This window comes from Malaclemys terrapin, chromosome 6, assembly GCF_027887155.1.
Source record: "Malaclemys terrapin pileata isolate rMalTer1 chromosome 6, rMalTer1.hap1, whole genome shotgun sequence".
Taxonomy (NCBI): Eukaryota; Metazoa; Chordata; order Testudines; family Emydidae; genus Malaclemys; species Malaclemys terrapin.
In genome coordinates, this window is record NC_071510.1 from 132,664,419 (window position 1) to 132,685,604 (window position 21,186).

The 21,186-nt window shown below is 58.6% G+C and overlaps 1 protein-coding gene across 1 annotated transcript in view; it reads left to right on the plus strand.

Moving 5' to 3' along the window:
• LOC128838883 (receptor-type tyrosine-protein phosphatase epsilon-like) overlaps positions 1-21,186 on the plus strand; it is a 49,600-nt gene that overhangs the window by 9,585 nt on the left and 18,829 nt on the right. Inside the window, exons 3-12 of the mRNA XM_054031342.1 lie at positions 4,872-5,189; positions 6,150-6,247; positions 9,282-9,474; positions 10,958-11,069; positions 12,533-12,788; positions 15,420-15,459; positions 16,392-16,500; positions 18,181-18,248; positions 18,786-18,934; positions 20,735-20,822. Of these exons, the coding sequence (XP_053887317.1) occupies positions 4,872-5,189; positions 6,150-6,247; positions 9,282-9,474; positions 10,958-11,069; positions 12,533-12,788; positions 15,420-15,459; positions 16,392-16,500; positions 18,181-18,248; positions 18,786-18,934; positions 20,735-20,822 (1,431 nt within the window). The remainder of the gene's footprint in view (positions 1-4,871; positions 5,190-6,149; positions 6,248-9,281; positions 9,475-10,957; positions 11,070-12,532; positions 12,789-15,419; positions 15,460-16,391; positions 16,501-18,180; positions 18,249-18,785; positions 18,935-20,734; positions 20,823-21,186) is intronic.

The window sequence follows — 21,186 nt, forward strand, 5'->3', positions numbered from 1 at the left end:
CCCGGCCCAGCCCCTGGTGTCCATGTTGGGGCATCTCAGCCTGTGTCCTAGTGAGGGGTGTCCCCTTGTCTCTGGCCCTGGCAGCCTGATACGAGCCTCCCTCTGCCAACACCCTGCGGTGTAAACCCCGGGCCAGACCCAGCGAGGGGTGAGCGCAGGGGCCGGGGGAGTCAGTGGGGGAGGAGGGAGGCAGGGAGATTGGCCAGACCCAGCGAGGGTGAGTTCAGGGTGCGGCGGGGGAGAGGGTGTCACTGGTGGAGGAGGGTGTAACGGTAGGGTTACCATATTTCAGCAAGAAAAAAAGAGGACGGGAGGAGCCCCGCCCCTGCCCCTCCCACTTCCCGCCCCCCCAGAACCCCCAACCCTCCCCCCGTTCCTTGTCCCCTGACTGCCCCCTCCTGGGACCCCTGCCTCTAACTGCCCCCCAGGACTCCACTCCCTATCTAAGCCTCCCTGCCTCTTGTCCCCTGACTGCCCCAACCCTTATCCACACCCCCACCCCCAGACAGACCCCTGGGACTCCCACGCCCCATCCAACCACTCCCCACCCCCTGACAGCCCCCCCCCAGAACTCCCAACCCATCTAAACCCCTCTGCTCCCTGTCCCCTGACTGCTCCGATCCCTCTCCGCACTCCTGCCCCCTGACAGCCCCCCCCCAGAACTCGCAACCCATCTAAACCCCTCTGCTCCCTGTCCCCTGACTGCTCCGATCCATCTCCCCACCTCTTGTCCCCTGACTGCCCCAACCCTTATCCACACCCCCACCCCCAGACAGACCCCTGGGACTCCCACGCCCCATCCAACCACTCCCCACCCCCTGACAGCCCCCCCCCCAGAACTCCCAACCCATCTAAACCCCTCTGCTCCCTGTCCCCTGACTGCTCCGATCCCTCTCCGCACTCCTGCCCCCTGACAGCCCCCCGCAGAACTCCCAACCCATCTAAACCCCTCTGCTCCCTGTCCCCTGACTGCTCCGATCCCTCTCCGCACTCCTGCCCCCTGACAGCCCCCCCCCAGAACTCGCAACCCATCTAAACCCCTCTGCTCCCTGTCCCCTGACTGCTCCGATCCATCTCCCCACCTCTTGTCCCCTGACTGCCCCAACCCTTATCCACACCCCCACCCCCAGACAGACCCCTGGGACTCCCACGCCCCATCCAACCACTCCCCACCCCCTGACAGCCCCCCCCGAACTCCCAACCCATCTAAACCCCTCTGCTCCCTGTCCCCTGACTGCTCCGATCCCTCTCCCCACTCCTGCCCCCTGACAGCGCCCCCCAGAACTCCCAACCCATCTAAACCCCTCTGCTCCCTGTCCCCTGACTGCTCCGATCCCTCTCCCCACTCCTGCCCCCTGACAGCTCCCCCCCAGAACTCCCAGCTCCCCACCCCCCTGCTCCTTGTCCCCTGACTGCCCCTTCCTGGGACCCCTGCTCCTAACTGCCCTCCAGAACCCCACCCCTAAGCCTCCCTGTTCCTTGTCCCCTAACTGCCCCCTCCTAAGACCCCCCCCAACTGCCCCCCAGGACCGTACCCCCTACCTGTACCCTGACTGCCCAAAACTTTCTCCACCCCCGCCAAAAGCCCCCCCCCCCGTTTCTTGACTGCCCCCTCCAGAACCTTCCTGCCCCCGGTCCCCCTTACCCTGCTGCTCAGAACAGAGTGTTGGGCTCTGTGCAGCCGAGCCGGACACGTGGCTGCGCTCCCCAGCACAACAAAACCCGGTCCCTGGCCCTGCACAACAAAACCCGGTCTGGCCCTGCACAGTGCTGCCGGACTGGGCTGCAAGGGAGCTGCCGGCTCAGAATGCAGGGCGGATCCGGCTCCTCTACAGCTGCTCCTGAGTCCAGCCCGGGACTTCCCTGCAGCCCTCCCAGCTGCTCGCTCTGCTAATCCCGGACATTGTGAGTGCTTTACAAATTCCCCCCGGACGCTATTTTTAGCGCAAAAAGGAGGACATGTCCGGGTAAATCCGGACGAATGGTAACCCTATGTAACGGTGCAGGGAGCAGGGCAGATTTGACCTGGGAATGTTGCAGGGGGGTTGCAGTGGGGATGTGGGACTTCCCTTGAAGGAAGCTACCTGAGCTGTAACCTGAGCCAGGAACGGGGGTGGGAGAAGTGACACCTTCTGCCCGGGAGACTGGACAAAGGAGAGAAGGAACAGAGGGGAGGGGGGAGAGAGCTGCTGGAGGGTTTTGGTTTCAGTTTGGGCTGGGTGGTGCAACGCAGGGAACCCCGAGGCTGGGGTCTAAGCTCCCTGCCCCCCAGAAGGACTTGACTGAGGGGTCCTGGTTGTACTTACAAGCCATTGGCCGCGGTTCCCTGTTCCCAGCCAATGGGAGCTGCTGGGGGCGGTGCCTGAAGCAAGAGCCACACACAGATGCCAGTGCCCCGCCTCCCCCAGGTTCCGGCCGCGCCCTGCCCCCAGTGCGCGCCAGGCCAGAGCCGCCCCCCGAGCCCCTCCTGCAGCCGAACCCCCTGCCACACCCTGCACCCCGACCCCCAACTTCCTGCCCTGAGCCCCCTGCCACACCCTGCACCCCGACCCCCTGCCCTGAGCCCCCTGCCACACCCCGCACCCCTCCTGCACCCCAACCCACTGCCACACCCCGCACCCTTCCTGCACCCCGACCAACTGCTCTGAGCCCCCGCCACACCCTGCACCCCAACCCCCAACTCCCTGCCCTGAGCCCCCTGCTGCACCCTGCACCCCGACCCCCTGCCCTGAGCCCCCTGCCACACCCCGCACCCCTCCTGCACCCCAACCCACTGCCACACCCCGCACCCTTCCTGCACCCCGACCAACTGCCCTGAGCCCCCTGCCACACCCTGCACCCCGACCCCCAACTCCCTGCCCTGAGCCCCCTGCTGCACCCTGCACCCCGACCCCCTGCCCTGCAACATCCCTCCTGCACCCTGACCCCCTGCCCTAAGTCCCCTGCCGCACCCCTCCTGCACCCCACACCCCCTGCCCTGAGCCCTCTGTCGCACTCCACACCACCTCCTGCACCCCATCCCCCTGTCATGAGCCCCCTGCCACACCCCTCCTGCACCCCATCCCCCTGCCCTGAGCCCCGCCGCACTCCACACCCCCTCCTGCACCCCAACCCCGTCCTGAGCCCCCTGCCACACCCCTCCTGCACCCCAACCGCTTGCCCTGAGCCCCCTGCCGGACCCCTCCTGTGCCCCTTGGGGGCAGGGAGGGGGCAGAGTTGGGGTGGGGACTTTGGGGAAGGGGTTGGAATGGGGGCGGGGAAGGGGTGGGAAGAGGCGGGGGCAGGGGCGGTGCCTCATGGAAGGGGTGGAGAGGGGGCGGGGCTGAGGGCAGGGGGGAGGTGTCAGTGATGCGGCCCTCGGGCCAATGTACTAGTCCTCATGTGGCCCGCGTGGTCATTTGAGTTTGAGACCCCTGGTCTAGAGGCTGTCTGCAGGCTCAGGCAGACATCACCGCATCACTCACACTCAGGGCACGTTTTCAAGTTCTTCTTTGCAACCCACAGGGCTAGAAGCAGTGTTTTTAATGAGCGTTGGGATTGTCGTCACCCCGTGACAGGACCTTGGGCACATGCCTGAGGTGCCTGGGCCTTAAACCAACCCTGCCCCAGGGCATGTCTGGCCCCTCTGACAGAGACCCACGCCCTGGGAGCCTAGCAGCACCCCCTGTTTTCATCAGCCCCTCAATCCACTGTGAGTGGCTCTAGGGTAATATTTAAAACCGGACCCTCCAGCAGGAGTGCTGGAACCACCCCCGCTCTGTCCCTTCCCCCAAGACGCAGACGCCACCCCCATTCGCTCACTGCTGTTCCCCTGCCCGGGTGGGGAGGGACTCGCCAGCGGAGCCACTGCTGGGAGCTGCAGCCGCCCGACGCAGGTACGAGGCAGCCCCAGCTGAGGAGGGGCTGGCGCGGGTGCTGACTCAGAACCTCCCTGCTGCTCCCACCCACAGTCACTGGACTTTGGGTGTCCGGTCAGTGGATATGACTTTCCGGTTGAAAACCAGGTCCCTGGCCACCCTAGTGGTCTCTGAAGTGAGTGGAGCTTGGTTTGTGGGTGGAGCTTAGAGAATTTTTCACTTGACCAGAGCTCAAAGAGCCGGGAAGCGGTTCCCAGCTGCAGTCCCAACCCTCGGAGCTGAACCAGTTTGATCCCTGGACGGAATCGCCTGTGTGCGGCCAGCCAGGGGCCGGGCCCAGCGCCTGGGGTCAGTTGCACTAACAGGTCCCATGCAGCCCAGAGGGGAGTCACCGGGTCCCTAGCGGGACACACGGGGCTTAGACCCGGAACCCCTCACTGTGCGGCTGGCGCCCCGAGGGATGTTACTGTCGTGTGGGCAGCAGGGGAGCCGTGTGGTTGGCATCCTCTGTGGCCTTCACGCCAGCACCCCCTCCCCTGCACTCTCAGACCTGGCCCAGCCAGGGCACGGTGGGGGCTGGCTGGAAACCCGGGGCCTGCACCTAATTCACAGCAACTAGAGATGAAATAGAAATAAAATGCGTGAATTAAATGCGCCCTGATTATTAACAGAGAGGCACGGCCCAGGGAGACTCCAATGCTGGCACCTGTAGTCTCCATGGGCTGCGTCCCTGTCTCACTGCAGCCTGCATGTCCCCTGGGGCAGGGAGCTCCAGATCCCAGCTCCCTCAAAGGGTTGTGTCCTGCTTGGCTGCCGAGCGATGGAGGTACCCACGGGAGCACGGGGGGTGTTTGCAAAGGGGGTAAGTTTGCCTGGAAGAAAAGGGTTGATGGGTTTGGCCTCTCACCCCGCTGTGTGTGGGGAGCAGGGGCTGTTTGACTGGAAGCCTTTGCAGAGCTCTGTGCGTCCGGAAGGGGCAGGAAAGTAACCCTCATGCTGGTGCTTATTCTCTAGAGATCCCCCGGATCATCCCAGGGGCCCTGGAGGTTTCACCCACCACCATCAAACTGCGCTGGACTTGTGAGCCCCCCGAATCCTGCCAGGGCAGCTGGAAGATACGGGCCCAATGCCGGCTGGATGGACCCTGGTCGGGCCCCTGCTGGAGACAAGGGCTCACCAGCGAGCAGCCGTTACAGGGACGGGACGGAACAGTAACGTGCAACTCCCTGCACCCCTTCACCTCCTACAGAGTCACCATCTCTGGGGGCTACCCAGCGACCAGACCACCCAGCACTGTCCTTTATACCCAGCGGGTCACCACGAGTGAAACAGGTAGGGGAGGGGGGAGTCACCCCGTGGCTGTGACTCCTGGGCTCGGTGCTGAGCATGGGGGCAGACGGGCCCCTGTCGCTCTGCAACTCAACCCGCCTGTCCGAACAAGTGACCAGGCTTAGCTGGTGATCGGGGCCCTGCCTGGGGGTGGAAAGGGGGGCTCAGGAGAAAGGGGTGTGGGGCTCCCCAGAGCAAACAGAGTCCCCCAACCCATCTCCCTCCCCATCTCCCCAGACAGGCCTGTGGGGTGTGCCTGGAACCTGAGGCTCGGGGGGTGGATCCCACGGGGAGTTCGGGGCTCTGAAGGCCCAGGAATGGGACGGTTGGGAGAGGACCCACCAGCTGTCCTAGCCCAGCTAGTCGGCTGCCCACCTTCCCAGCAATCCGTCCATCCAGTCCAGTCCCGGTACAAGACTCATAGACTCATAGACTTTAAGGTCAGAAGGGACCATTATGATCATCTAGTCTGACCTCCCGCATGATGCAGGCCACAAAACCTGACCCACCCACTCCTGGAATAATTCTCTCCCTTGACTCAGCTGTTGAAGTCCCCAAATCATGATTTAAAGACTTCAAGTCGCAGAGAATCCTCCAGCAAGCGACCCCTGCCCCATGCTGCGGAGGAAGGCGAAAAACCTCCAGGGCCTCTGCCAATCTACCCTGGAGGAAAATTCCTTCCCTCATGGTGGTGTCTGAGCCCGTCGTGCAGCCGGAGCAGGGACAGGAGCTCTGTGTCTCTGCTGCCAGGGGCTGCCGGGGAGGAGCTGTAGGACGCTGCCAGCTCCTCGTGCCCAGCCAGGCAGCACCACCCAAGAGAGGTGGCAGGGCCTAGCCCTCGCCCTCCTGCTGCAGGGACCGCCCAGAGCGCTGACCCCTGTGCCGGGAGCCCCCTCCCAGTGCTCTGCACACGGGGGCTCGTCCCCGGGTCCGGTCAGTGACCTGCGATTCCTTCACTTTCAGCCCCAGACCAACCCGAGATCGAGCCGCTGGATCCCAGCACCAAAACCCTCAGGTGGAAGCCGCTGCTGCCCTGCAAAGGGGCGATCGTCGGGTACCAGGTACCGGGGCAAGCGACTCGCTGGGCAGCCTCTGGAGGGCGTCTCAGCCCGAGGCACGGTCTGAGTGGGCAGGGACAGCGAGAGAGGGAGGGAGCATCAGGGGGCATCATCCAGGTGTCATTATCCATCTCTGCTGCCCCTCCCGGAGTGCCGAGCCCTGCCCCAGAGCAAGGGGCACCTCACCCCGACTTTCCAGCTCCTCCCTGGCCCTCCCTGAGCTTTCCTTCTTTATGGCCAGTTGGGAGTTTAAAACTACCCAATCCCTCCTGTCTGCAGCATTGCATACATCTTGCTGCGTGCCCCTGTGCTGCGGGCTCTGACCCAGTTCCTGCCCGGCGCAGCATGTGGCTCCTGTCACGGAGTGTGGGGGGACACAAGGCCCTGCACCCCCGGCTTCCTGCGATTCACCAGGACTCTCAGCCAGCCAGTAAAGCAGAAGGTTTATTTAGACGACAGGAACACAGTCCAAGACAGGTCTTGCAGGCACAGACAACAGGGCCCCCCTCAGTTAGGTCCAGCTTGGGGTCCCAGGGCACCACAGCCCCCTTGGGAGGTCAGAGCCCCGTCTGCCTCCCAGCCATTCCACCAGCCAGCTCCTGCAACCCTCTCCGCAGGGTCTCCTCCCCCAGCCTTTGTTCAGTTTCCTGGGCAAAGGTGTCACCTGGCCTCTAATCCCTTCCTGGGTTCTCATGTTACACGCTCAGGTATTCTCCAGTCAGTCTCCCATCCCCCAATGCAGACCATCCTAGCCACACTCCCCTCCCTGCCTTCCCAGCCAACACTCCCCACTCAGCATTCAAAGACCACATTAAGAACAGTCCCAGTTCGTCACATCTCCGTGCCCCTGTGCTGCGGGCTCTGACCCCGTGTGACAGGTTGGGTCACAGAAACCCCTTTGGGAACTGCCGCCCGATGTGCCTAGATTACCTCTGAGCCTTGCCAGTTCGGGACTTCAGTCCCTTGCCTGGTTTGAGCCACACACGCTTGCTTGCTACAAACACAGTCCCAGGTCTGAACCACGTCCCCCACAAGTTGCAGGCTTAACTGAAAACAGCTTAAGAAGTGTTCCTGTCTCCGGCACCCAGATGCCCAACTCCCAGTGGGGTCCAAACCCCAAATAAACCCGTTTTACCCTGTATAAAACACATACAGGTAAACTCATAAATTGTTCGCCCTCTATAACACTGATAGAGAGATATGCACAGTTGTTTGCCCTCCTCCACCCCATATTAATACATACTCTGGGTTAACTGATAAGTAAAAAGTGATTTTATTAAATATAAAAAGTAGGATTTAAGTGGTTCCAAGTAATAACAGACAGAAAGAAACACAGAAGTCTAAGGCTAATACAATAAGAAAACTGAATACAGGTAAATCTCACCCTCAGAGATGTTCTAATAAGCTTCTATCACAGACTGGACGCCTTCCTAGTCTGGCCCAATCCTTTCCCCAGTACAGCCCTTGTTCCAGCTCAGGTGGTAGCTAGGAGATTTCTGATAACTGCAGCCCCCTTTGTTCTGTTCCACCCCCTTATATATCTTTTGCATAAGGTGGGAATCCTTTGTCCCACTCTGGGTTCCCACCCCTCCTTCTGAATGGAAAAGCACCAGGTTAAAGATGGATTCCAGTTCAGGTGACATGATCACATGTCACTGCAAGACTTCATTACCCACTTGCCAGCACATGCGTATACAGGAAGACTTACAGGTAAAACAGAGCCATCTACAGACAATTGTCCTGGTTGATGGAAGCCTTCAAGATTCCAAACCACCATTAATGGCCCACACTTTGCGTAAGTACAATAGGCCCTCAGAGTTATATTTCATATTTCTAGTTTCTGATACAAGAGTGGTACATTTATACAAATAGGATGATCACACTCAGTAGATTATGAGCTTTGTAATGATACCTTACAAGACACCTTTTGCATGAAGCATATTTTAGTTACATTATATTCACACTCATTAGCATATTTTTATAAAACCATATAGACTGCAACGTCACACCCGGCTCCTGCCTGGCGCAGCAATTGGCTCCGTGCCCCTGTGCTTCGGGCTCTCACCTGTTAGTCTTTGCTGCGATCCAGGGAGTTGCTTTTCACCTGTAATCCCTGTCTGGGTTAGGCCTCGGTCGCTGCCAAGGGGCCGTCTCTCCCAGGAGACCCTGGGGTAAATGGCTCGTAGCCCAGGGGCACTCGGGTGCGGTTCCCTGCCTGCCTCCCCGGGAGGCGGGTGGGGGCGAGGGAGCAGCAGCCTGCAGGTGACGCTCGGCTCTGGGTTTTCATCTCCACTGACCGGCCGAGCTAGAGCCCCTGGGGTAACAGCAGGCGGTGCTGGTAGGATGTTCTCTGGCAGGGCCCTCTGGCTCTGGGATCCCCTCCCACCTCCGGTCCGCAACAGTCCCGGCTCCTTTCTTCCCCTGGGCTGGGTACAGCCGGGGCTGGGCTGTGGGCGTTCATTACGTGCCGCTGGCTGGCCGGGCGAGCTCGGGACCTGGGTCGGGCACTGTATTCTGAATGGAAAGACAAGCACCCGTTCAGCAGCGCTTTGTTTGCACTCGGCCCCATCAGCACCTGTGGGGCTGTGGCCGGCTCCTCGGGGGCTGGGCCTGGGGTGCTGGGGGGGCCCAGCTAAACACAGCGAAAGCGATAACAGCCCCGAGCCAGTGCCGGTGCGGGAGGGTTCCGGGCCAGCGGCTCCTGGGTAACATTGACCCCGGTCCAGCCCAACACTTCCTCGGGGGACACTGACAAATGGGGGACGCCTGTGACGGGGAGAGGCCCTGGGCATTCACCCTACCTGAGCAGTGCTCGTCCTGCTGCTCAGGTGCCGTGCCGACTGCCGCAGAGGAAGGAGAAACTCCCCGGTGCTGCTGGGCTGGGCAGCTTTGCTGTGCTGGGGGAGGAGGGGAGTGAAGTCCCTGCTGGCACAGGGGGGCTCAGACAATGCCCAGCAGCGTGGGGCTTGTGCCCTGTGTATCAGGTGGGGCTGGGGGTCAGAACGGCTCCTCTCCAAAGCCGCGTTCCTTTCTCTAGCTGAACATCACGGCCAGGAGAGAGTACGACAGCGATTTCCTTGAGGTCGAGGAGCTGCGGGTGAATCAGTCGGTCACCAAGTACCTGCTGCAGCCCTGGAGACACGGGACCAACTACTCGGTGACAATCCAGGGCCTCACGGCTGCCGGCCTTGGGCAGGCGTCGCGCTGGGACTTTGAAACCAACATCTCTGGTAAGGGCCTCTGTGATGTTATTGACATGAACTGTGACCGTATAGATCACTGTTGCAACCAAGGTCATATAGTGGCACCGAATCTTGTACAAAGAAAGTCAAGTACGGTGTCTATGAGGAGGTTATGATTTGCTGGGTATGATTATGCTGTCTGGATGCATGTATCATTTTTGTAGTTGAAGTTATAAGTGTTGGCTCTATCCTGTCTGTATTTCAAACTTGTGCTGTGCTTCTGGGGGACTGTAGCAAAAGCACCTAATTACCCCTGCTCAGCCAGCTCCAGTCAAGAGAAATAGATCGGGGCTGGTGAGACAGTCCTGATGCCTGGCCTGGAGCTTGGCTTCACCTGCGGGCCTGACAAGCCAGCAGTTACAAGGGCTGGAGCCAGGAGAAAAGCCCAGCCAGGGAAAGGTCAGTCTCTGAGCTGTGGGCTGACTGCTTGGAAAGAGGGAACTAACCCTGCACGCCTTGTATATAGCTCAACGCTGGTGGTGGGAGAACCCCGGGTGTGTAAATAAAGCCACAGGTGCTGCATAGCTGGCAACCTCTCTGCACTTTATTGGGACAGCCAGCGGGCTCTGGAAGAGGGGCCGGGCAGAGAACCTGTCACAGTGACACCCCAGACAATTTGGCATCAGCACTGCTAGCCTGCTTGATGGCCCATTGGGGACCATTATCAGCTACACAACTGACCCATTGAGAGAAGGCAGATACACCTTGTGACTCAGCAAGGCAGGGACAGGCCTATGGACAGAACGGTGAGGTTTTTCCAGGCCATGTGCTGGGCAGCTTGTCTTTGGAACAGAGGAAGCACAAGCCACATGGCAAAAGGACTAGAAAAGGCAGCTGTATCTCCTTCATCTTGTCTTCACTCCTGCTTCTTACTTCTGGAGTGTCTTAGGGAATTGCTTGGGTGACTTCTGGTTAGCCAGTGGGGTGAGACCGAAGTCTTCGCTGGCTGGTTTGGTGCCTTAGAGGTGGAAAACCACCAGCCTGGGCCTGTGACTATCCTGCTCTGAGCGATTTGTCCTGAATTGATCCTCTCAGTTGTGTCCCACCAGAGGCAGCATCGTTACAACCTCCCTGCTCTAGGATGAGTCTGAGGGGGCCAAGGACCAGGGCACGGACCAAAAGCCACTCCCAGATCTCTCTGGCCTGGCTCCCGGCCCCTCTCCTTTCCCCCGGTGCTGTGTCCCAGGAGAGCACAGGCCCAGCGCGCCCAGCTGAGCCGGGTGCGGCGTGGCGCTCACCTCCATGCTGTGCACTCCCTTCACCCCAGGGCAGGCACAGCACGGCAGGAGCAGGGGGGTTTATGCCCAGACAGCCTGGCAGTGTTCCTGAGCCAGGCTTGGCAGCACCCCCAAAAGGGGCCGGTGCAGACAGGGCAGTTTTGTGCCTCTGGCTGTCAGAGGGGCCCTTCCTGTCTCCCAGACAGCGTGCGATGCTGCCCGCTGACGCTTTGCCCTTTGATTAATCCCTGCAGAGCCGGCCATCCCCGCCAACATCACCGCCCTGAGCGTCTACAGCATCTCCCTGTCGAGCGGGACGGCTCTGCTCCCCCTGCAGCCCTTCCCTGAGCTCCATGGACCCATCAGGTACGCACAGCTCAGCAGGGAGTATTGCTGCTACCCGCAGGAAAACACCCCCTAGAATCAGCCATAGGCCTCAGCCGCGCACAGCACGACACCATGCCCGGGGGTGTGCTTAGCTCACCCCGCCCCGGCCTGGGCGCCAGCCCCCCCGGCTGCGGTCACCTGGCTGGAAGGTGTCAGGAGGTGCTGCCGGTCATTATTAGTATGTGAGTATCGTATAGCTCCCAAAGGGGTGTGGGGCACTTCCCAGAGGGAATGGGACGCCCGGGCCCCTTCCCCATGGAGCTTTCACCGAAACCTCCGAGCAGCCCCCGCGGGTGGGGTGACTAGCAGTAGGGGGATGGGCTGGGGAGGTTTGTTCTCCACGGCTTTGTCCAGTCTGGTGATAAACACCAGCGATGGGCTCCCCCGTTCCCGGAGGGTTCCCCAGCCTGGCCCAGCCTGTGGCAGGAATTTTCCCTGACAGTCACCCTGCGTTTCCCCCATCACTCCTCAGCCCCCATCCGGCTAACCCCTCCCCTGTCCCATTCAGTTCCCGTCATCCCTCAGCCCCCATCCAGCTAACCTCTCCCCTGCCCCATTCAGTTCCCCCATCACCCCTCAGCCCCCATCCGGCTAACCCCTCCCCTGCCCCGTTCAGTTCCCCTGTTCCCCCTCAGTCCCCATCCGGCTAACCCCTCCCCTGTCCCGTTCAGTTCCCCTGTTCCCCGTCTGGCTAACCCCTTGTCACGGAGTCCCCGGGCGATGCTCTGGAACTGCTCCCCACAAAGCCAGTCAGGACTTTGGGGAGCCTCCTCTCCCTTGGAGCAGACTGTCTCCAGGGCAAGAAGCTCACACGGCTTCACCTCCTGGGTCTGACCTTGGAGCATTCAGCATATGCCCCTCCGTGCGCTTCCCACAGCAAGACCGCCCCGGCGGGGTCCTGGGGAAGCCAGAAGACCTGCATGCACCCCCACTTTGCAGTCAGACGTGACTCTCAGCCAGCCAGTAACACAGAGGTTTATTAGATGACAGGAACACGGTCTAAAACAGAGTTTGTAGGTACAGCGGCGAACGAGACCCCTCCGCTGGGTCCATTCTGGGGTTCAGAGAGCCAGACAACCCCGTCTGCCCTCACTCCTTGTCCCCAGCCAGCTCCAACTCTCAAACCCCCTCCAGCCCCTCCTTCTCTGGGCTTTGTCTCTTTCCTGGGCCAGGAGCTCACCTGATCTCTTTGTTCACCTTTAGCCATTTCCTTGCAGGGGGGGAAGGGGCCCTGGCCATTGTTGCCAGGGAGACAGAGTGTCAGTGATATATGCACACTGGCCTTTCCCCACCACCTAGAGACTTAAGAAATTCATAGGGGAAACTGAGGCACCCACGCAGTATTCAGAGGAAACATTAAGAACAGTCCCACTTCGTCACACCCCTCCCCTGCCCCATTCAGTTCCCCATCACCCCCCGTCTGGCTATCTCCTCCCTTGCAGCGAGTATCAGATCATTGTATCTGCGCTGCAGAACGACAGTGAAGCAGACGCCTGCCGCTCACCGGGTCTGCAGCCGTTCAACTCCAGCCTGGAGCGCGACGTGTACCTGGCTGCCGTGCTCCCCGCGCACAACCTCACAGGCCCGACTGACTTTGTGCTGGGCGACGGGACCCGTCACTACGGGTACTACAATGCTCCCCTCCGCCCCCACAGGAACTACACGGCCTTCGTCCGCATCGTCAGCCGCTGGAACCAGGTAGCTCTCCATTCCCCTGGCACGCTGACCGCTCCCCTGGGCTTCAGCTCCTCCCAGGCCAGGAACGGCTTCACTCAGGGCTGCCCATGCTGCAGCGGGCAAGCTGGGCGGTGGCAGCCGAGGCTGGGGTATCAGAGACGGGGAGGACATGGCTGCCCACCCCATCCCCGTCTCCAAGCAGTGCGGCGGGATGGCCCCTGTGGGTGGGATACTGCTCCCGCCCCTTCGCACTGTGGAGGCTGAGAACGGCCTGTTGGGCCACATCTGGTCCATGCTTCGCCCACCCCGCAAGCTCCACTGGTCCGTTTTGTTAGGATTTGTCCAGCCCAAAGCTAATTCCTGGGATGGGGCTTCCAACACTTGCCCTTGGGAGCCCATCCACAGGCCGAGACAGTGCGGGGAGTGTGTCTAATGGTTAGAGCAAGAGGCTGGCAGCCAGGACACCTGGGTTCTCTTTCAGGCCATGCTGATGGTTTGCTGTGTGGCCTGGGCAAAGCTGAAGTAATAGAATTTATTCTCTCTAATTTGAGCTAAGCTTTAGGCTTTTAGGGCACCAACCCCCGTAATATCCAGGTGCAAAGTCACTGAGCCTGGCTCTGCCTCGGTTTCCCCATCCATAAAGTCAGGACAATATCTTACAGGGAGATGATTAAGGCTGTTGATTAATCGCAGTTAACTCATGTGATTAACTCAAAAAATTAATTATGATTAATCGCAGTTTTAATTGCACTGTTAAACAATAGAATACTAATTGAAAGTTATTAAATAGTTTTGGATGTTTTTCTACATTTTCAAATATATTGATTTCAATTACAACACAGAATACAAAAAGAACAGGGGTACTTGTGGCACCTTAGAGACTAACACATTTATTTCAGCATAAGCTTTCGTGGGCCACAGCATAAGCTTTTGTGGGCTTTAGATGCATCTGATGCAGTGGGTTTTAGCCCACGAAAGCTTATGCTGAAATCAATGTGTTCGTCTCTAAGGTGCCACAAGTACTCCTGTTCTTTTTGCAGATACAGACTAACACGGCTGCTACTTTGAAACAGAATACAAAGTGTACACTGCTCACTTTATATTATTATTTTTGATTAGAAATATTTGCACTGTAAAAAGATAAACAAAAGAAATAGTATTTTTCAGTTCACCTCATACAAGTACCATAGTGCAATCTCTTTATCGTGAACTTACAAATGTAGAATTCTGTACAAAAAACCTGCATTCAAGAACAAAACAATGCAAAACTCTAGAGCCTACAAGTCCACTCAGTCCTATTACTTGTTCAGCCAGTCGCTAAGACAAATAAGTTTGTTTACATTTACGGGAAATAATGCTGCCCGCTTCTTGTTTACAATGTCACCAGAACGTGAGAACAGGCGTTTGCATGGCACTTTTGTAGCTGGCATTGCAAGTGTTTACCTGCCAGATATGCTAAACATTTGGATGCCCTGCATGCTTCGGCCACCATTCCAGAGGACATGCTTCCCTGCGGATGATGCTTGTTTAAAAAAAAAATGTGTTAATTAAATTTGTGACTGAACTCCTTGCAGGAGAATTGTATGTCTCCGGCTCTTTTACCCGCATTCTGCCACATATTTCATGTTATAGCAGTCTCGGATGATGACCCAGCACATGTTGTTCATTTTAAGAACAATTTCACTGCAGATTTGACAAAACACAAAGAAGGTACCAATGTGAGATTTCTAAAGATAGCTACAGCACTCGACTCAAGGTTTAAGAATCTGAAGTGCCTTCCAAAATCTAAGAGGGACGAGGTGTGGAGTGTGCTTTCAGAAGTCTTAAAAGAGCAACACTCTGATGCAGAAACTCCAGAACCCGAACCACCAAAAAGGAAAATCAACCTCCTGCTGGTGGCATCTGACTCTGATGATGAAAATGAACACGTGTTGGTCCGCACTGCTTTGGATCGTTATCGTGCAGAACCCATCATCAGCATGGACGCATGTCCCCTGGAATGGTGGTTGAAGCATGAAGGGGCACACGACTCTTTAGCGCATCTGGCACGTAAATATCTTGCAACGCCGGCTGCAACAGTGCCATGAGGATGCCTGTTCCCACTTTCAGGTGACATTGTAAACAAGAAGCAGGCAGCATTGTCTCCTGTAAATGTAAACAAACTTGTTTGTCTGAGCAATTGGCTGAACAAGTAATAGGACTGAGTGGACTTGTAGGCTCTAGAGTTTTACATTGTTTTGTTTTTGAGTGCAGGTTTTTTTGTATGTAATGATTCTACATTAGTAAGTTTAACTCTCATGATAAAGAGATTGCATTATGGTACTTGTATGTGGTGAATTGAAAAATACTATTTCTTTTGTTTTTTTATGTGCAAATATTTGTAATAAAAATAAATATGAAGTGAGCACTGTACACTGTGTATTCTGTGTTGTAATTGATATCAATTGTATTTGAAAATGTAGAAAACATCCAAAAATATTTAAATAAATGGTATTCTGTTATTGTTTAACTAGTGCGATTAATGGCTTGACAGCCTAGAAGTGATGTTTGTGACGCACACAGCGATCCGTGCCTGGAGCCCTTAGCTCAGGGATCACAAGGCATTGATAGAAATGGCTACTTTGGACTCATCCCTCTCTGTCTCTTCCATAGATGGAGAAATCCAGCTGTGTGCGCTATGACTTCTCCGTTGGTAAGCAGCCTGTTGTGGCCTGGCTTTGACCCAGTGCCAGGGAGAAATCCCCTCCACCCCCTTCCTTTTACTAGGAACTCTCGTTTACCGCAGAGTAGAACCAGCTTGGACCCCGACAAACGGGCTCTGCCATGCTGGGGGCAGGCGGCTCACCCCCGAACCTGGCAGACGAGGTCAGGGCCCCGGGGTGGGTAGAGCCAGCCCCACCGTGGCACTTAGCCTGGGCACCCAGCAGTGCAGAAATCACCTGGAACCCAGGGCCACTCAGCTGGGCACAAGGGGCAGATTGCAGCCCCCTTCGCCTCGAACATGGAGCTGCTGCCCGCAGGGACCAGCCGTCCCAGCATGCTGTGCTCAGGCTTGGTCTGACGGTCGTGCCACAGAGACCACCCGTCCCAGCACTGGCTTCAGCCCGGCGGTGTGGGCCAAGGTGACGCATTGCATGCTGGGTCGCATGGTGCTGGGTGGTCCAGAGGACAGGGGGCTGCACCGGCACACAGATTGAGCTGGGTTTAGGCCCAGCTCTGCCACGGACCGTCTGTGTGACCTCGGGCAAATCACTTCACTTCTCTCCCGCTCCCCCTCGTCGTCCTTGTCTATGCCAGTGCAAACGCTTCGGGGCAGGGGCTGCCTCCCTGCATGTGTGCGTGCAGCACCTAGCGCAGCGGGGCCCGGAGCCTGGCTGGGGCCTCTGGGCACCACCGTAAAATGACACGGACCCAGTCTCACAGGGCTGGGAGTGGCCCTATGGGTCACACCTGGGTCCCTACCCTAGCTAGGGCAACGGCAGGTGCCAGTGTCTGTCCTGGGCGATTGGCTGAAGTCCCATGGCAGCTGTGCACTGTGCGTGCCGTGGGTCTGCCAGGGGCCCGGCTCAGCGACTAGGCAGGAGTCTGTCACGTGCCCACTGGTTCTGGTTCTGTTGCTTGCAGGAGAGGCCCAGACGCCCCAGCCCGGGGGCCTGGCGCTAGCCGTGGCAGTGCTGGTGGTGCTGGTGCTGCTGGCCGCAGGGGCCCTGCTGCTGTGGTTCGTGGTCGCCAGGTCAGTGTGACTGAGTGGGCCCTGGGGTCACATCCTGCACCGGCTCCGCAGGCTGTAGGGCTGGTAGTGCCAGGCGGCGAATGCCACGGGGTGTGACGGACAGCGCCTGGGGTAGCGTGTCCCTGAGTCCCTCGACCCTCTCGCTCACCAGAAAGCTGCTAAGGGGCATCGGTGTCCGGACGTTTCTTTTCACCTGGCCCATGGCTGAGCCAGACACGCCTGCTGGTGGCGCCCCGTGTCATTGGCCTGGTAACAGGCCTTGATGTGCCTGAGGCCAGAGCACCCGTCACTGCTGGCTGGGCAGTGGGACAGAGCCTCTGATATTGAATAAACTCCAGCTCCAGGCGGAAGTGACTGAGTCACCGGTGTCCCCGGCCCTTCAGTGACCTCCCCGCGGCGTGGGAAACTCACTGGGGGTGGCAGCAGCCCACTTCCTAGCACCAGCGTTTAATTTGTAATGAAACCGATGCCAGGCTCAAGCAACATTTTACACTCATAACTGATGGGGCTCGGCCCTGCCAGGCCCGGAGGGGCCGGGCTCGGCCCTGGCACAAATGAAGCACTGCCTAATGCACAGAGAGCGACATCCCAAACCCGCCGTCCCGGAGAACATGGTGTTGCGGATTGTGGGGGAGTTAGGGCCCTGCACCCCTCTTCCCGAGATTCACTGCGACTCTCAACCAGCCAGTAAAGCAGAAGGTTTATTTAAGGACAGGAACACAGTCTCAAGCAGAGCGTGTAGGTACGACCAGACCCCCTCAATTAGGTCCCTCTGGGAGGTTCAGGGAGCTTAGACCCCAGCTTGGGGTTCCCTGCGTTGCACCACCCAGCCCCAACCGAAACTAAAACTCCCAGCCCCTCCCGCTGCTCCTCTCCTTTGTTCAGTCTCCCGGGCAGAAGGTGTTAATTCTCCCCACCCCCGTTCCTGGCTCAGGTTACAGCTCAGGTAGCTTCCTTCAAGGGAAGTCCCACATCCCCACTGCAACCCCCCTGCAACATTCCCAGGTCAAATCTGCCCTGCTCCCTGCTCCCTCACACATGGGTCTGCCCCTTGCTGGCCCTCTCAGTGCAGTGCCCCAGGGCTGAACAGCCATGCAATCCGACTGCCCCGTTCGCCCCTAAGGGTGGCCCCGGTGGGCACATTGGCAGGGGCTGTGGGGGACGGGTGTCTTGCGGGGCTGGGCATGAACAAGGCTGCCAGGTTGGCTGCAGGGCTGCGAGCTGGCTGCTTTCAGTAGCACCAGAGCGACTGTAACTCACAAAGTACAGCCCCTCCCTGGGCACGGCTCCGCAGGCGGCCTGGCCTGCCCGCCGGAACGGCCTCCAGCCCTGCACAGCGTGCCCCTGCCTGGGCAGCAGAGCCACAGTCACCCGAAGGCCCAGGCAACTCCGGGGCGTCTGGCCTAGCCCCGTACCCTGCATAGCGCGGGCCTGGGGGTGAGGCTTGGGCACTGGGGGCCAGGCTCTTCGGAGCGAGGCAGAGCGCTGCATGCCGGGGGCTGAGGCGTCTCTCCATGGACAGGCCAGGCTGATCGAAGGCGGTGACAGTAGGGGCTGGTACATGGGCTGCCTTTGGCCCCCTGCAGCCAGCTGGGGGGCATTCCCGGGGCATCGGGGGACATGCTTTCCCCTCTCCGGCTCTCCTCCACTCATCCCGGGTCTCACCTTGCTCATCCGCAGGAAGAAGCGGAACGACTCAAAGGACCACAAGAGCAACGGGGCAATCCCCCTGAAGAGGAACCGAGGAGGTGTGGGCGGAGCGAGGCCAACCCTGGCCTTGTCTGGATGTGCTGGCGTCTCAGTGCACAGGCCGAGGGCTCCTAATGCCCTCCCTGGGACGGGGCCTGGCCGGCGGGGAGGGTGATGCCCTTACAGGGGCTGGGGGGCCCTGGCTGGCAGGGGATGGTCATGCCCTCCCTGGAACCAGGGGCTGCCCTGGCTAGCGGGAGGAGGGATACCCTCACAGGGACGGGGGGCCCTGGCCAGAAGGCGGAGCTGACACCCTCACAGGGACTGGGGGCCCTGGCCAGAATGGGGTGCTGACACCCTCAGAGGGACGGTGGGCCCTGGCCAGAAGGGGGTGCTGACACCCTCAGAGGGACGGGGGCCCTGGCCAGCGGGGGGAGGGATACCCTCACAGGGACGGGGGGCCCTGGCCAGAAGGGGGCGCTGACACCCTCACAGGGACAGGGGGCCCTGGCCAGAAGGGTTGGTGACCCCAGCCCAGTTTGAATGGCAGCAGCCGGGCCCCAGGGACAGGCTAACCCCTGGTTCCCGGATCCCAGCAGGTGCAAGCAGGCTGCGCACGCAGATCCCGGTGGCTGAACTGCTGGAGTCTCTGAAGCGGTTTAAGAAAGCGGAACTGGAGGAGGAGGGGGCCGAGGACGACGCAAATCCCGAACGGCCCCCAGTGGGGCGCAATGCGGAGTACCAGGTCGGTGCCAGAACTCACTGCACATTTCAGTCTCACTACGCTGCAGCGGAGCTGTAGGGCATGTCTACATGGGGAAATGCTCTCCTTTGGGACACTCTGATTCCAGAGTGGCCACTTGGTTAGACCCGCAGCAGGGGCCTTTTTACGGGATGGGGGAGCAGGCACATACCGGGCACAGTGTCGGTATATAATACTTTAAGAGCTTTTTATTGCTTACAAAATAAACCTTACTTAGTTTACATTTATACCCCAAGCATTCTACCCCAGAGTTCGTAGTTAGAAGTTCCGATGGTTAGTTGAGGTTTTATTAATTACAAGGTGCGGGGAGTTTGCAAATACCACACCATATTTAAACTGGGCTTTGGATTAATAAATGACTTTAAATGGCCAATGTGTGAAACCTTCATTTATAATTTACTTTGGGACGTTAGTTTTTTTATTTTGTTGTTAACACGTAATGCACCTACTTCAGTAAGTATACTTCATTTACACTAGGCCTTAATAGCCTATAACACATTACATGGAGATATATACAGGAACTCCTCACTTAACGGTGTCGTTATGTTCCTGAAAAATGCGACTTTAAGCGAAATGATGTTAAGTGAAGCCAATTTCCCCATAAGAATTAATGTAAATGAGGGGGTTAGGGTCCAGGGACATATTTTTTACCAGACAAAAGGACTATATATATAATATACATACACACACACACACACTACAAGTTTTAAAAAAACAATGTAATACTGGTACACAGTGATGATGATTGTGAAGCTTGGTTGAGGTGGAGGAGTCAGAGGGTGGGATATTTCCCTTACTGCTAAATGATGAACTAGCAATTGGCTGAGCCCTCAAGGGTTAACTCTCTCACTCTGCAAGGCAGCAGGACTGGAGGGAGGGGATATGTGTTAGAGGGAGAGATGCGCATTCCCCTTTAAGTACGCTGCCTTGTTAATTAGATCAGGTTGCTGAGACCGCAGCTGCTGCCAGCTCCCTCCATCCTGAGCCCTGGTGGCACCCCCCCCCCGCTCTATGGAAGATGGGGTGAGCGGGGTGCAGGAGCAGGGGGAAAGGGGACACCCTGACATTAGCCCCCCTCTTCCTCCCTCCCTGCCCCCCGCACAGCAAGCAAGAGGCTCCCAGGAGCGGCTCCAAGGCAGAGGGCAGGAGCAGCACATGGCAGTGGGGGGGGAGGGACAGTTGCAATTGCTAGCCTGCTGGGCAGCTGCTGCACAGGGAACTTAGGGGAGCGGGGAGCTGATAGGGGGAGCTTATAGGGGGCTGCTGGTCCACCCTGGTTCCAAGCCCCCACCAGCTCGCTGCAACGGGCTGCTCTTCCTGCAAGCAGTAGACAAAGCAGGCGGCTGCCAAACAACGTTAGAAGGGAGCATTGCGCAACTTTAAACGAGCATGTTCCCTAATTGATCAGCAACGTAACAATGCAACGTTAACCGGGACGACTTTAAGTGAGGCGTTACTGTCTATATAAATATATATATACAGATCCCAACAACATGGGGCGCTGTTCCAGACTGGCCTCACGGGGCGCGGTTCCAGACTGGCCTCACGGGGCGCGGTTCCAGACTAGCTGGAGCTACACAGCTGTAGCGCTTGACCCTATTCTGGAATGACTGCGCTGTGTAGACAAGCCTCTATCAGCCGTGCTGGCTGAGCCGTGCTGGCCACCTTGGTCGCGCTCTGGTCCCAGCGCCCTGGCGGGTGTGGTGCCCTCAGGCTGGCCCCTGTGCCGATAGGGCTGGCAACTGGGCGTGCCTAACCTAAGTCCCTTCTCTTCCCCCGCAGAAACTGGTCTCGGGTTTGCTGCACCCAGGCCATGCTGGCAAGGAGCCCTGCAACCAGGCCAAGAACCGCTACAAGAGCGTCATCCCATGTGAGCAGAGCCTCTTCTCGCATCTTTGCTGAGCACTGTGTAAACGCTTCAGCCAGGCCACCTGGGCTGGGATCCCAGCAGAGCACAGAAGCCAGGCAATGCTGGGCCTGGGTGCTGCTGCAGAGGGGAGACTGCCACGGAAACCTAGGTGCAGCGGGGAGCGGGGCGGGGGACTCAGTAGGGTGCTCTCCGTTAGGAGTGAGCGCTGGGTGCAGTGCCCCGGCTTGGCACTAGGGGGCGCTGTGCAGCGGGGAGCGGGGCGGGGGACTCAGTAGGGTGCTCTCCGTTAGGAGTGAGTGCTGAGTGCAGTGCCCTGGCTTGGCACTAGGGGGCGCTGTGCAGCGGGGAGCGGGGCGGGTGACTC